This window comes from Podarcis liolepis (genome assembly GCF_965112155.1).
Source record: "Podarcis liolepis genome assembly, chromosome: 13".
NCBI lineage: Eukaryota > Metazoa > Chordata > Lepidosauria > Squamata > Lacertidae > Podarcis > Podarcis liolepis.
Window position 1 is genome coordinate 31,268,834 of NC_139573.1, and position 16,375 is coordinate 31,285,208.

General features: G+C 45.1%; 1 protein-coding gene across 9 annotated transcripts in view; it reads left to right on the forward strand.

The window, feature by feature from the left end:
- Nucleotides 1-16,375, forward strand: part of LOC310690536 (trafficking kinesin-binding protein 1-like) — a 54,449-nt gene that overhangs the window by 18,912 nt on the left and 19,162 nt on the right. For 4 of the 9 annotated variants that reach the window (XR_014518103.1, XR_014518104.1, XR_014518105.1 and 1 more), the window contains exons 1-2: nt 2,682-3,168; nt 14,475-14,551. Coding sequence is in view for 1 of the 9 variants with exons in the window: in XM_083469653.1 (XP_083325779.1) it covers nt 3,030-3,168; nt 14,475-14,551 (216 nt within the window). In the remaining 8 variants the exon portion in view is untranslated. Of the gene's footprint in view, nt 1-2,679; nt 3,169-14,474; nt 14,552-16,375 lie in introns of those variants that run through there. The other 5 variants (XM_083469654.1, XM_083469655.1, XM_083469656.1 and 2 more) reach the window with 2 other exon arrangements.

Below are 16,375 nucleotides of genomic sequence, written 5' to 3' on the forward strand. Positions count from 1 at the left end.
GGTGAGCTAATGGCAAATTCAATATAAATTTTAAAACTTTTTTTATTAAAAAAAAGCATTTTCACAGCGGGGGTTTTTTTGCATGTATCTAGATTCAGCCACCCCCCACCCCCCCAATCCCTGCACACAATAAAACAGTGTACCAGGGAAAAGGCTAGAACACTCTGCTACATTACTGTGTGTGAGGACTTTTTTGTATTAGAGGGTTTGTTTGGAGCATCCTTTTTTTGCTTTTGCTATGACATGACCTCCTACCGGCAGTCTGAAGTAGTACAGCTGATCCATTTTATATTGTGAACTGCCCTTATACCTGTGGGTATAAAGAAGGAGGGGGAGCATGAGGCAGAGGAGGAATGGCTTTGAATTGGCATTAGCTTCCCATGTAGGATCCATTGTCTAGAGTAAGTAGTTGCCTTCTTACCATTTGGGGGGGCTGTTCACGCAGCACTTTCCGCATCCGCATGAGCAGTTTGGGGGACTTGCTCCTTGGACGTAAACTTGTGGCGTGCGGGGAAAACGTGTTGTGTGAACAGCCCTCCACTTACAGGTATGGTCCAGCAGCATAATGAAGATCTGCTCCTTTCTCCAATTGCCGCAGTCACCAGAATTGTCACCGGCTGCCTCCGTTCTGGGAGGGTTCATGTTCTGCTCTTCAGCCGAAGATGTATTGCTACCCTAGACCCAAATTACCTTGTTCCTCTCTTTGTCTTATCTTTAGTATGCTATGTGTTCTTTTTCTGAGTGGGTGGGCGCATTTGAGGCTGCACATGTGTAGGATCGTATGCTCGAAAGCATGGCTTGCATTGTGACACCCACCCCCCGAAACTGAGCTCTCCAACTAATCTTCCTCTGCAAAGATCCCCCGGGTAGCTAAGCAGATTGCAGGGTAACCAAAACAGGACAGCTAATTATGGAGGGGGATTACCTGCCTCCTGTGCGCCACTTACCTCTGTCCATATTTGCTTCTATCTATAGCTGTCTCAGCCACACAGGGCCTTCTGCTTCCCTTCTGTGCAGTGCTGGGGAAGGGTTGTAGCTCAGCAGGAGAGCATATGCTTGGCATGCAGAAGGTCACAGGTTCAATCCCCGGGGAAGTTTATCTGGCACCTTCATTTTTGATCCCCTCGAAATCCAAACCTCCTTCTAAAATAGAGGGTGGCTAAGCCATGGCCCTGGATTCACATATTATGGGACTGCAGCTCACATCTGCCTTAACTAGCAGGGCCCAATGGTCAGGGATTATGGGAGTTGTAGTCTACCAGACACATGGAGAGCCACAGGTGAGCTGCCTCTTCTCTAAAATGCAAATCTTGGTGATGTTGCTGTCTTTCCTGCTGCCCTGTCATTCACCACAATCCTTGGCAAGAGCTCCCTTCCTCCTCCTTCCAGCAAAAATGTCTTCCATTATTAAAGCCCCTACGTAAATTATTCAGGACTCCCTCGAAACCTTTTCATGCTGCCTGAAACGCCATGTCTGATGGAAGCTCTGCAGCTGCCAAAACCCTGCACTATGCAATATGTAGGTGACCTGGACATAGGGGACTGGTATTGAGCCAACAGAACCATATAAAATGATAGCAGCAGTACTAGCAGTTCCCCAAGGGTGGGGGGAAACTGATCGTGATGGATTACTTTTATATAAAAAGGTGGGGGCACTTAAATAATTCCTAGCTAACTCCAAAGGCAGATCCTTGGTGAGAGTCTGCCCAGGGTTTGCACAATGGGCTGCAGCGAAGTTGCAGCAACAAGCACACCAGCTTGACATGAAGAGGCTCTTCCTAGAGACCCCCGTTTAACCACTTCTCAAATGCTTAACCTGATCACACTGGGATCCGCTTCAGTCTCCTGTAACTGTCCCTAAAATACATCGCAGGAAAGTCCCAGTCATGCCACACTGAGTTATTTCACTCCCCACAAAGTGCCTATGGAAATCTGATTGCTCTCTTTTTAGAAACTACCCTAGTCCCTCTAATGCAGATTGAAATCCTTCTCAAGAGGCGCTGCCCATACGCTGTACTGTTGTTAAGTACCACACCATGCATTCACACCAAAGTTAGGACCACCAACTTTTTGTTTTGTTTTGTTTTCTCTAGCTCCTTTGCCTTTAACAACAGCCCAAACTGCATGCAGTAGCAGGTGATAATGCTGATCAGTATTCCATTAAAAGATTCCTCCACATACAAGCCCAGGAAGGGCTCAGAGACTGGAAACTACTACTAGATCTCTAGTCCTTGACAGTTTCTAGTAAAGGCAGACTGCCAATACCTTATGTGTGTAAACATGCTTACATAAGTCCTTACACCCTTTCCAGCTTCCTTTGCTCAGAGGCATGTAACACTAAGACGATTAAATATGGCTATCTATCTATCTATCCTTCCCCTCCCCAATGCATTGTTATGCATGGGGTAAAGAGTCCGACTGATCTATGCTACTGAGTACAAAATCAGCATGTGGTGGTTAGTTTGGGTGAATTGATCCAGAGAGGATGAAAGCGTGTCCGTGGTGAAATAGCTGAAAGCACACCAACCCACACCCTCCCATTCAGAAAAAAATACTGCATAAAGATGGAGCTGGGAGTGGGATAGACCATTCTGCTGCATAACAACAGGGGGAGGCTGGCTGCTTCTCCCCCCCCCCGTCCCCCGCCCATTCCCCATTTTCCATTTGCAACTCTACTACCCAAGCCTTCGGTTCTCAGCTAGCAAGCTGCGCCCTCTGTGCTTTGCGCAGCTCTTTTGACGAGATGCTCTGAGCTGTGCGAATGGTCTATTTTCGCCCCTCCCTCCTGTAGACCCCCCCCCATTTGTTGAGGCGACAGTGGACTCTTCCCAAGCAGGTGGACAGCAGACTCTATAAATAAGGGTGGGTAAGGGCAAGTAGAGGCTGCATTGCAAAACAGCGCAGGAGGGGAGCGTGGGTTGTGTTTGCTCCGCTTATACACGCGTTTGCAGCCCCTCTGCTTGCTTTGCACAACTGTTTGGCCTCTTGCTGGGAGGAAGGGAAGAGGCGCGTGTCCTCCTGTTAGATTCATGTTGCCCACGGAGGTCGGGGAATTGCTGGTCTCGCAGGGGATGGAATTCTGGACCAGCCCTGCCTCTTACGACGAAGTCAACGGGAACACGGAGCTGGCTGATAACACGGACTTGATATCCCAGGAGCTGGAGGAGGGTAAGAAGGCAGGGGGATAAATGGGAGGTAGGGTTGGGAAGAGAGGGCAGCGCGGGTGCGAGGATTGATATTGCGGTCTCTGACCTTCAGTCTCCTTTGAGCTCCTGAAGATGTTTGTGAGCAGACGACCTGACCTGGTGGTGGTGGGGAGATTGGAAAGCATTGTCCAATCTGCTATAAGCATTGCCCAGATGCTATATGGTAGGGATAGACGATGGGTTTCTGGTGGGTGGGTGTATATATATATATATATATATATATATATATATAATCCTTTATCCACCTGTGTGCTGAGATGGAACAGAGTTGTTGAAAGGCTTGCCTATTATTATTTTACTTAATGGACTTACGCATCACTTTTTTTTCTCCCTTTACAAAATGTAAAGCGACTTATAATATAATGCAATGCAAAAATCAAAAGCGAGATGAAACCAAAACAAAAGGAAAACTAAAAACAGTGATATACGTTTAAAAAGCAGGCCAACAAATCCCAGCCACCCAGAGAGGCTGCAGTGTCTGGACCCTGCTCTACCTGACTGCAATAGATGCTGGGCAGGTGTGTGTCTGGGAGAAGCTGGCAGTTACTGCCTGTCACCCACTTTTCTTCCAGAAGGTTATCAAGGAAGTGTGCCTGTTCTTTTCCTCTTTCTGTAGGGCTGGCCTTCCCAACCCCACCCAGGCTCTGCCCCTGTGGCTTCAGCATCCACCTGACACACACTTCCAGGTGTGTGCTTTCTCCACCACTTCGTTGTCACGGCTGAAATAGCCTCCCTGGTTTTGTTCCTGCTTTTCAGGGATGCTCTTGAAGGCCCCAGGAGCGCAGCCAGTTTTAAGGGACAAAGCTGGCTCCCAGCTTGATGGTTTAAACCACTTTGTTGGAGCTTGCCTCTTCAGGCTGAGAAAAGAACCCAGAAGTCCCGACTGACTCTCACTTTACTCCTCTGAGTTCTTGTTTGTTTTATTTAGCATTGCACTTCCATCCCACTTTTCCCGCAAGAAGCGCAAGGTGGTCACGTAGCTCTCCCCCCCCCCCTGTTTTTAGCCTCGCAACCATCCTGTGAGGGAGATTGTGTAGAGAAACAAGGCCTGGCCGAAGGTCACCCAAGTGGCTGAGTCAGGATTCGAACTCTGGTACCCCAGGTACTGGTTGGACACTCTAACCTCTACACTGACACCTTCCTCAGTTGGGAGTAGGGAGAAATCTGGAGTCTGGGATCACCATTGTAGGTAGATGGTCTGTCCTGCCTTTCAACAGGTGAATTAGATCAAATGACCTTTGCAGGTTTTTCCATCTTAATTCCCACTTCTTTCTCTTCTTCACCCACCAAAGCGAAGCTGGAAGTGAAACTTCATGATATTTGGAGTTTAAGATCCCATGCAGACAGTTAAACAAAAATTATATGGGTGTGTAGCAATTCATTACTGTTTACTGGCATCTCATAGGGAGGAATGGGGCCAGGCCTGATAGTTTAAAGAGCCCTGGAAGTGTTTTTTTGGAGTGAGGGAGGAGGAGAATAGCTGTTTTCTTCCCCTCAGAGTTGTCTCTCTATTAAACTGACAAAGAAGTGTTCCTATTAGACCCTTGTTTAAATGTAATTAAGCATGGTGATTTTGAGGGGCTGGGTGGTCTCCCTTGTGTGAAAACAATGAAATGCTTGAGGTGAGCAGAGGGTTCCCTGATCTATAGAGAGAGAAGTTTTGTAAATAAGAGTTTTATCAACATTTCCTGTAGAAGAATGTTGGTCCTCTAAATGCAGGGCAATCAAGGACAACAGACTGCGAAAAGGGAGGCGCTCCGTTTTCTGTTAAAAAATAAATGAGGCGTCTGAGGATCTGCACAATCTCTGGGCCTCATATGTTCTTTCATACATGTTTGTATAGGAATAAGACCTGGCTTTGGGAGAAAAATGTATTATGCAGGATCACTTGCCAAGAGAACTGGGGACAGACTGCAGGTTCCTTTCGTTGTTGAATATATACATTGTTTTTCTGTGTTCATATACAAAATTGCCATGTGTGCAATGGGACGCTGGGAGTTCAATAGAGCTGAATTCACATATGCCTCTCTTGATGACTCACCATTAGATTTTCTGCACCTGCACTTATAGGAAAAGTTGTAGGAAAATAAATTATCTTGTGGTTGAAAGGATTGCAGGTGATGGGGGAGCACTGCCTTTGAGGTTTGAAATGCAATGGCTCGTTCCTACATGCAATGCCATGGTTGGGTTATGATCGAACCTTTGAACTTGCTTGTGTGAACTTGGCTCCATATTATTTTTTCCATGGGTTTTTTAATGAACTTGGAGGTGTGGGGTAGGAATGTCCACTCAATGATTCATAGGAATGCTCTGCAAAAAGTAGGTGTCCTAACCAATCGTGTGGTGGTCCCTGGGCAGGATAAGGTAGACCAGCCTTGCAAATAAGACAAGAAAACTCACTAGTTGAAGTCTTGGGTATTTTGTCTGAATATGCTGCATTGTTTGCTAGGTATTGTAGTATATCAGCCTTGGTGTGACCAAGGCCCCTTGCACCTCCAGTAGTTTAGCATCACTGTTAGGTTTTAATAGCTGGCTTCTTTCTTTCAATTGGTGCTGGCTGGTGTCCTTTGGGGACAGGTAGAGCAGAAGACAGGGAGAAGGTGGAGCTGGTGCCAATGGGGACTGGTAGGGTGGGAGGCAGGGAGATCAACAGTAGGGGGCGCCAGAGCTAATGCCACCACTCTCTGATTGGTTGCAAGAAAGAAGGCAGTCAGGTAGGGGCTGGCTGAGCCTGAGAGCAAACTCAGGTGGGTGGGGCAGGCTCTCATTCACTCTAATGCACCATCCTTCTCTGCTAATTTGATGGCATGCATGTGTAAGATTGGTTGCTCTTTTTGTGTGTGTGTAAGCTGCCTTACACAATTATTATTATTTTCTAAAGCTTCATTGGGGACAGTGTTCATGAGATCAGCCAATACGCTCATACCTATGTAGGGTGTGGAATATCCACCAATACTTAAACCAACATCCAAACAATTCTGTTCCCAGCTACCCGTTTCCTCCTTTTCCTTGGGGCTTTTGTGTCTCGAGTTGACCTGCTTCATGGGCCAAGATTTGGGTTGACCGTCTGGCTGCGAAAGGGATCAAGGATGCCTTCTGCCCGCATCCCATTTTGAAGTTTACCTCACGGTAGCTGCCCATTGTTTCATTTATCACTATTAAGCTCCTGGATTAAGGCCTAAATAAAGGCCTTAATCCGAAAGCTCAATAAAGATAAAATAAATACTGATCATTTATCTTCCTTCTGAAGTATTGAGGGGGTATTTTCTCTCCAAGGTATTTGAGGGCCGTTACAATGAGAGACAGGAGGACAATATTTCTGTTTTAGTGCTTATTGATTTATTTTATATAGAGAGAGAAAATGTCGGTTTTATTGCTGTGTCCTGCCCTGAGATCACTTGACAGTGAAGGGAGGGAAGGAAGTTTTGTAAATAAACTAATATAATGCTGAAACAGAAATTTATTTCCTTTCGGGGAGACCTAGTGGCTGTGTTTTGCTTGATGCTTAGTAATTCTAATTCTGCTTTATGTGGGGTGAGAGAGTCATTTTCCTTCCAGCACACTGACACTGGGTTTGGGGCTGTAGATTTTTCTTTCAGCTTGCTGTTCTTAAGCCTATTGAAAGTGTCCTGGCTTGTTTGAAATGTATGGTGTTATGTTATCTTGTGCTGTGTACTATATAGATTATTTGGTGTGACGTATGTGTGGGGGGGGGCGTGTGTGTAGGATTTAGCCTGGAGGCAAGACTTGAACTTGTTGATCTGAGCTCTGTGGACCCATTGGAAGCCATATTCCACTGTGGCTGCAAGGATTTCACTTGTTTAAAAGCCTTGATAAAGTGCTTAAAAAACAATGTTATTCATTAATCAATTAAACATGCCCTTCTTTCAGGCTTGGACAGTTTTCGAAATTCGCCAGGTGCATTTTGCAATTGCCATGGGTCCAAATGTGACCACATGAAAATCTCTGGATGCCTAGAGGACCTGAAATATTTTCCTTGAAGCTTGAACTAGTTTTATTCTGGATTGTTTTGTTTAATGTTTTAATGTGTTGTAACCACTTTGTTCTTTAAAATATAAAGAGGTATAGAAAGGAAATGAGCAATATTAAAGCCAGTGCAATTCTGGGCTGCATCAATAGGAGTATAGCATCTAGATCAAGGGGAGTAATAGTGCTACTGTATTCTGCTCTGGTCAGACCTCACCTGGAGTACTGTGTCCAGTTCTGGGCACCACAGTTCAAGAAGGACACTGACAAACTGGAACGTGTCCAGAGGAGGGCAACCAAAATGGTCAAAGGCCTGGAAACGATGCCTTATGAGGAACGGTTAAGGGAGCTGGGCATGTTTAGCCTGGAGAAGAGGAGGTTGAGGGGTGATATGATAGCCATGTTCAAATATATAAAAGGATGTCACATAGAGGAGGGAGAAAGGTTGTTTTCTGCTGCTCCAGAGAAGCAGACACGGAGCAATGGATCCAAACTACAAGAAAGAAGTTTCCACCTAAACATTAGGAAGAACTTCCTGACAGTAAGAGCTGTTCGACAGTGGAATTTGCTGCCAAGGAGTGTGGTGGAGTCTCCTACTTTGGAGGTCTTTAAGCAGAGGCTTGACAACCATATGTCAGGAGTGCTCTGATGGTGTTTCCTGCTTGGCAGGGGGTTGGACTCGATGGCCCTTGTGGTCTCTTCCAACTCGATTCTATGATCAATATTCATCCAGCGAGGAGGGGAATGGCACCTGGATGTTCCATTGTGGCGACTGTAACCTAGGTTTAAGGTACCATTTGGCGCCTAGCTTACATATCTGAGTTTCTAGCACTGCTACCCAGAGATGCCAGGGCTTGAACATTCCCGCATCCTCCTGCAGACTGAGTCATGATCTATGGATCACGTGTATTGCCAGCACCCTGGTCCTTGTTCATCAGGTCACTCTTATCTCCCCTGTGCACCAACCACAGCAGAAAGGGAGCGACTTGTAATAGCAAAATTGTCGGGAGCAGACATGTCTGAAAGCTGGGGGTGTACCAATGTTTAGAGTAAATAAGGGAAGCTGCCTGATATGTGTAATGAACCACCCTTTGACAACAGGGTGCTCTCAATGTGCAAGCTATAATGTGTAGACCAGCCTTTCCGATGACCCGCAAAAACCGGAAGTGGATAAAAGTGAAGCATATTAGCAACATGCCCCTAAAGACTTCAGTTTTGGAAATCCCACTAGCAACAGCGCTTCACATGCCTTGCACTTAGTGATCCTCACCACACCCCTGCAAAGTAGGTCAATACTGCTTACTTGAATGTTACGGCTTATAACAGGAGGCTGCCTGATGTGTTTTCAAAGGGGGCATATTTTGTAACGCTAGACCCGGAAAGACTGGAATGTCCGAATCCTTAAAATCTTGGACACTGACTTGTTTCCTATGTTTGTTGTACAAAAGCAAAGGAGATGGTAGAACGGCAAGTCCGTGCTGGCTATGCAGGGGAATAGCTAGGTGAACAAGGGCCACGGGCAACTGCGCAGCTGTCTTGTTTATCCCTGCTCTGCTGGAATTCATGCTCCAATTATTTCCAATTATGGCTCATATGGATGATGAGGTGCCAAAGGGAGGGGGGTCCCTGTATGGCACGAAGGGGGCTGGGCAGGCAGGCGGGCATGCGACTGCAGGACCATCATGGCGTCTCCCCGCTGTGCAGACATGCCACTAGGCACGCACGCAAGAAAGGAGGCGGGGTTAGCTGGCTGGCTTGCTTTAATGGCAGCCGGGCGGGGAAGGACTGGACTGGGTGAGGGAGTGGACAGGGATCATAACCGCTTTGACTGTGGCCCGACTCCATTGCGTAACAGCCTCATCCGAGAAGTGCATAATGGGATTTGATGTCGTCTCCGATAGTTCCAGCTAACCTACTTTCCTTGCGTCAGACGGCTGTGGCTGGGAACAGATAGGCTTAGCTCTGCAGGGCAATGATCTGCAGTTGCCTGAACCCAACAGCGTAAGGGTGAGAAGCCGAGGTGAGCAGGAGGGACTTATTTGGGACCGTGGCTCTGAGTGAAACCTTCAGAGCCTTCTGGATCTCTGGCATCCCCTTGCTTGGACATTTCTCTGCTCCCTTTATTTCAGACTACAGTGGTACCTCAGATTACATACTCTTCAGGTTACAGACTCTGCTAACCCAGAAATATTACCTCGGGTTAAGAACTTTGCTTTAGGATGAGAAGAGAAATCGTGCTCCGGCGGTGCGGCGGCAGCAGGAGGCCCCATTAGCTAAAGTGGTGCTTGCTTCAGTTTAAGAACAGTTTCAGGTTAAGAACGGACCTCCGGAACGAATTAAGTACTTAACCCGAGGTATCACTGTATTAGCACAGTGCATAACTCCTGTTGGAACGGTTGCAGGGGCAAAAGCCCCCAAGCAGGGCAACATGGTTCCTGGATCTTAGATCTCGATTAGATCCGGTGGAATGTGAAATATTCTTTCCCCTCACCTACAGCAGATTGTGCTTGAACAAAATGGAAATTTAGAGGCAACTGTTTACAGCTGATTTCCTAGTGGGACGGGTCGTATCTCTGAGGTGGATCACATGGTTTGCCTGAATAAGGTCCCAGGTTGAACCCAGGCAAGGCAGCGAATCACTCCTTGTCAGTCTGCATAGACAGGAGGTAGCCAATGTGTTTTCCTTCAGATGTGGTTGGACTCCAGCTGCCATAATCCCTAGCCGTTGGTCATGCTGGGAGTCAGGAGACCAACGTCGGCAGGACAACAGCTATCCTTGATATTGACAATATTGAGGTGGATGGATCAGTGGTTTAACTATGCATAAGGCAGCATCCAAATACAGCCTAGATCTAGGCCCTCGAGCTGCGGTTCCCCCATCAGCTTCATCCAACATGGCCGATGTTAAGTTGTGGGTTGACATAGCAGACGACACAGCGATTTCTCCAAAGCAGCTCTTTATTTGTAAGCTGGAACAGAACTAACTGAGGAGCTCAGTCAGCCTGCTTATATAGAGTTCCAGAACAATGTAACTGTTGCCATTTTCTAAAACTAGCCAATCACTGAATGTCACTTTCGATCCTTCATTTGCATACAAACTATCCAATCACTGAATGTCACTTTCGATCCTTCATTTGCATAACTATCTACAGTATCCCCCTGCTGGCCCAGGGTGAGAACTTCAGTACATAACAGCCGACATCCAAGAATAATGGAAGTTCTCCGCCGTTGTGGGGAAGGTTTCTCCAGAGTTCCCTAACTACCTACTTCACGCATGACCTTGAGTGCCTTTTAGAAACAAAACAGCTTACTATTGTGCTGAAAATTTTGGAGAACAGGTTGAATCACATTGAATGAAGCATGCATCTTAAAGGCACTTCAGCCCAACAGAGGCCATTGTGGAAACATTCTTTTTGTTTTCCTCTGACAAACGTATGTTGAATTCTTCCTGTCCCTCATTAACATACATCCACAGAGTGGATAAAAATCAATGATTTTCTAAAAAATAAAAAAGATTTTTTTTAATTTACATTGGATTTTTTTGATTTAAAATGGATTTTTAAAATAAAATGCTTTTGGAGGAAAAATCTTTCTAAAGCTAGTTTTCTATTTAAGTTACATTATACAGTAGTCCAAAGGCTATTCATCAGGGAATAAGGATTTGTTTTAAGTTTTTCATGTGTGCTAAAACTCAACAAACATTATACATTATACATTTGCTATAACGTTACTGTTTAAATTAAATAAACTGTTTTTAAATAAATTGTTTTTAAGGAAATGATTATTTTTCTCCTTCCAGTAAAGTACAGCAGAAAAGTTGTCCAAATATAAACAGTTAACTTATTAAACCTCACAATAATTTCATAATTATCTGTCAATGTACTTCTAATAGTATAACCAAATCAGCAATTCTTGATATAACTATAAAAACTACTCTGAAAATTTATTATTCCAAAAATGAAATTTTCATCTGGTTGTAAATATTAAGATTATACCAGCAAGAATGAGTCTTTTCAAAAGACAAAAAAAATAAAAAAAATGATTTATATCAAGTCTTACTGACTAGTGATTTAAATTGATTTGATTTCAATCAAACCCACCCTGTACATCCATAAGACGCCACACTTATAGATAACCATTTTGTAATTGACATCCTGTTGTCGGTCCCTTTCAGTGGCTCCGCTGCACAGTTCCTGGCTTTAAGAGGGGAGAGAGGTCACTTCCTTCAGTCTCTTGTATTTGGAGATGTCAGATTTTCCCTTGCAAAGAAAGGCCATGAAGCCAACCTTAGCTAAGGAGCCTTGGGCAAAAGGTGTGTGGGGGGAAGTGATGCAAATCTGATTGGAACTGACACTGCCCTTAGAGAGAGGCTAAATAGGGCAAGATTGACTCCGTAGAGGAGCTTGTTTGAGCACCGGAAATGTCTCCTTCAATCCCATCTTGGCCTGGCTGTTTTTCCTTTTTTTTCTCTTTTCCAGCTCGAGACAACCTGCATTTCGCTTAGCACCAACACGCTTCTGCTTCGGAACGGGATGTTACTTGTCCCTGCCAGGAACCAAATTTAGTAAATGCAATTTATACCATCTACTTGGCCCTTAGGCTAGAGTGGAGCATTTTCACACACTGCATTATAAAAACACTTTTGAAGCACTTCTTGCGTTCTATGTGAATATTGTTAACTGTGGGCTGGAAAGTGGGAAGAGAGCAGTTTATAAATGGAGCGAGTCTTCTGGCCTACGTAGCTGACATTGTTGTGTTACAGATGTGCGGGAATGAAAAAGGTAATTGTTACCTGGAAAAAGCTTAGGATCTGGAAAATCTGGGTTCAAATTCCAGTACAATGGTACCTCGGGTTACATATGCTTCAAGTTACATACGCTTCAGGTTACAGACTCTGCTAACCCAGAAATAGTGCTTCAGGTTAAGAACTTTGCTTCAGGATGAGAACAGAAATCGTGCAGTGGCAGCGCGGCGGCAGCAGGAGGCCTCATTAGCTAAAGTGGTGCTTCAAGTTAAGAACAGTTTCAGGTTAAGAACGGACCTCCGGAACGAATTAAGTACTTAACCCGAGGTACCACTGTAGTCTTGAGGGTTCACTGAGTGGTTTTAAGCAAACAGAGAAAGTGGGAGTGTCTGTGACTGTTACTCCTTGCAGAAAACCGGTTTCTGTAGTGCAAGGTTTTTACAGTTTTTTTAAGATGCATGATTTTGGCTAAAGAGATGGAAATGTGGTTTGGGGTGGGTGGGTGTGCTGTTATTGTTGTTAAAAAATAATTCAAAGGACAAAATCAACCTTCTAAGTTGAAACAAATGCGACAGCCAATGCAGCTGGCACAATACAGTACTGGCATAATGCTAGCAGAATGCTTGACTCCGTTGTTTTCACAATAAATTTGTGCGCTAAACTTTGGGGAGTGTTCCCTCCTCCTGGAATAAAATTATCTCATGGCTGGGTGTGTTCTATGCCAGCACCGAAAAACTACTGATGATGATGATGACTATTATTAACAACAGAATTCAGCATTCTGCAAATCTCCACTTTCATGATTTACCGTAGTTATAAGTCTCTGTCCATAATGGCTGAAAACATTTGCTTTGAATAGTATGGGAGGTGCCTGCTGAACAGGGATGGTGATGGTGCAAGGTTCTTAAAAAACTTGTGTCATCGCACAAATTTGCATTATATTTGCATCTGCTTCTTTGTAAGTGTGAATGCAGATTTGGGCTGGATTTCAGACTTGTGGGGGCAGAGGGAACCTCAAACTCTGGCTGTTGTTGTCAGGGCATAGGAGCCAACTCCTAGGGGCTAAGGGGGCTTTGCCCCCACCCAATAAAATATTTGAGGGGGCCGAACCCACCCTAAAGATGATGGGCATTGCCATTCAAATGGTATGTGTGTGTGTGTGTGTGTGTGTGTGTGTGTGCGCGTGTGTGCATCGCATCATGTGATCAATTATATGTGGCAGGGCTTACCTGCCCCCCCCAATATTTTATTCGAGTTGGCACCCTTGTGGCAGGGCTTTCTCTGATTAGCAATAACAGGCTTTTCTGAGCCCAGTGCATTGGATTTTTAGAGGGATTTTGGTTACTTAGTATTCCTTCCAGTTCAAATCCAAAAATCAAGTTAGTTTGTATCAGTTTTTCCTTGTTTTCGACAAAATATAGCCAAATTGTAACGAATATAACCAGCAGAGACAATAGAAAACCAACTTCTCTTTTCCCGTCTTGACAGCTAATTTGACAGCTGTCAAACTCTTCAATATCTCTTCAACAGGCTCTCTCGCGGATCACTCCCGGGTCTGCCAACCTAGCAGTTTGAAAGCACGTCAAAGTGCAAGTAGATGTATAGGTACCGCTCCGGCAGGAAGGTAAACGGCATTTCCGTGCGCTGCTTTGGTCGCCAGAAGCGGCTTAGTCCTGCTGGCCACATGACCCGGAAGCTGTACGCCGGCTCCCTCGGCCAATAAAGCGAGATGAGCGCCGCAACCCCAGACTCGGCCACGACTGGACCTAATGGTCTGGGGTCCCTTTACCTTTACCTTATCTCCAGGTAGGGTTAGGAGAGACCAACCTCTTGCCGAATATCCTGGAGAGGTGCTGCCAGCCAGTGTCCACAGTGCAGAGCTCGCTGGAACAATGGTCTGGTTCTGTATAAGGCAGCTTCAGGCTAGAGAATGAATTAAAGGTGCCTCAAGACTCACTTTTTTGCAGGAGGGATATAACTGCATTCCCAAACTTCAGGTTTGCACATTTGAAGTGGAATGATGAAGGACTCTATTGCCCTAGTGCAACAAACCCACTTTTAAAAAATGACCGGACTATTTGCTGCATGGAAATGCTGATGGTGTGTGTGTGTGTGTGTGTGTGTGAATGAACGATTGACTGAAAGACACACAAACACTCCATAAGCAAATTGGGACGAATGCAGGATGAATGTTCATTATCGTGTAACTGCCCTGTATGCATGCTCAGTAAAGGCTGGATATGGTCTGACCTCTCTGTAAGCTATGCACAAAAAACCAGGGTGCATGTTGAACAATCAGGCCATCTTGAGGGGCCCTAAGTTTTGCAAACTTAGGCGGATGCATGCGAAATATGTTTAATGTGCATAATCCATACAGTTCACAGAATTCAGATTTACTTTGTTTAGGATTTTGCTCTTTGATCTTGATGCTTTGTAGCACGAGGTACACTGCCCTAAGTTGGTCCTGCCTTAACAGGATTACTCATGTACAGATGTCAACTAACTCTTCCCCCCCCCCGCCCTCTGTTTTCCCACAGTGCTCTGTTCTGAGCGGGTTAGCAGGATCACTAAGACCTACCATGACATAGATGCCGTCACCAGCCTGCTAGAAGAGGTAACCTTCATTTGCTACTGACTATTTGAAGATCAAACACTGCGCCAAGTCCTGTTCCAGTCATATAGTGGGGTCGGAGAGTTGAAAGAAAAAAATGCATGCATGCATACGAAAATGATGTAAAGATAGTATTTAACTAAATTACCGTAGCTAAAATGTATAGAATGAGAAGAGGGACGCGGGTGGCGCTGTGGGTTAAACCACAGAGCCTAGGGCTTGCCGATCAGAAGGCCGGCGGTTCGAATCCCCGCGACGGGGTGAGCTCCCGTTGCTCGATCCCTTCTCCTACCAACCTAGCAGTTCAAAAGCACGTCAAAGTGCAAGTAGATAAATAGGTACCACTCCGGTGGGAAGGTAAATGGCGTTTCCGTGCACTGCTTTGGTTCGTCAGAAGCGGCTTACTCATGCTAGCCACATGACCTGGAAGCTGTACGCCGGCTCCCTCGGCCAGTAAAGCAAGATGAGCGCCACAACCCCAGAGTCGGCCACGACTGGACCTAATGGTCAGAGGTCCCTTTACCCTTTACTTTTATAGAATGAGAAATAAGAATTGTTGGGAAAGTAATGCTAAAGAAGGGGATTTTTACCATATGTGGTGGGCATGCGATAAAGCTGAACTATTTTGGGAAAATATAATGAGTTAAAAAAAATGTTGACGTATACCTTCCCAAAAAACCCTGAAGCATTTCTGTTGGGTATGACAGGAGAGGAAATACCAAAAGTCGACCAGAAATTGTTCATGTATGCCACTACGGCAGCTAGACCTTTATTAGCCCCAAAGTGAAAACAGCAAGAATTACCGACGGTTGAAGAATCGCAGATGAAGATGATGGACTATGCAGAATTGGTAAAGCTGACGGGGAAAATCCAAAACCAGAGTGACCAAGTGTTCCAGAGAGAGTGGAGTAAATTTATTCAGTATATAGACAATCATTGTAAACATATAAAGACACTAGCAGGATTGAGATAAACCTCACAATGTTTAATAGAAAGAACCTTCTACATGTGCTTGAAGACTAAAATAATTGTTATGTACTGAGTTGAATAGGATCCAAACTGCAGCAGTCTGATTGGTCCAATATTAAGGGGAAAAGCTAGAATTGAGATGATAACAAATGTGTGGAAATATGATGTAGGTATACAAAAACCAGATGACAGGATGGAAGGAAGTTGAGTGGCTCAGTAGAGCTAAAAAATTGTAAAAGGAAATAAGACGTTATATTAATGTTAAAAATGGAAAACCAATAAAATATATATAAAAAGAAAGAAATCACATCTGGCAGTCAATGTGCCCCTTTAGTTTCAGATAGCACATGGGTAGAGGAGTCTAAAAAGCCCAGGACACAAACTTTCATATGCCCCTCTAGCAGCTATGGTGGGTCATTTACCAGAAGTAATGTATTCAGCGTTTGCTCTGGAGGTGTATACTCAATTTTGACCAAACTAAGCCTTCTGATGTATATTTTAATCTAGGAGGCTTAGTGCTCTGACATAGCTCAGTTGGTAGAGCATGAGACTCTTAATCTCAGGGTCGTGGGTTCAAACCCCGTACTGGGCAAAATATTCCTGCATTGCAGGGGCTTGGACTACAGGGCCCTCTTGCTCCCTTCCAATGCTACGATTCTACAGCTCAGCCTACCCATGTACTATCTGAAACCCAAGGGGCGCGTTGGTTACTGGAGGTGAAATATATCTGCATTATGTTCAGCTCTCCTACCCCACTGATAGAAGTGATGGCAGTCCCCGATAGATGGATAAAGCCAGCTGGCTATTCAACAGTCAGGAAAAGTCCCCCAAGAAGGATCTTTGTTTGGAGTGGCATGG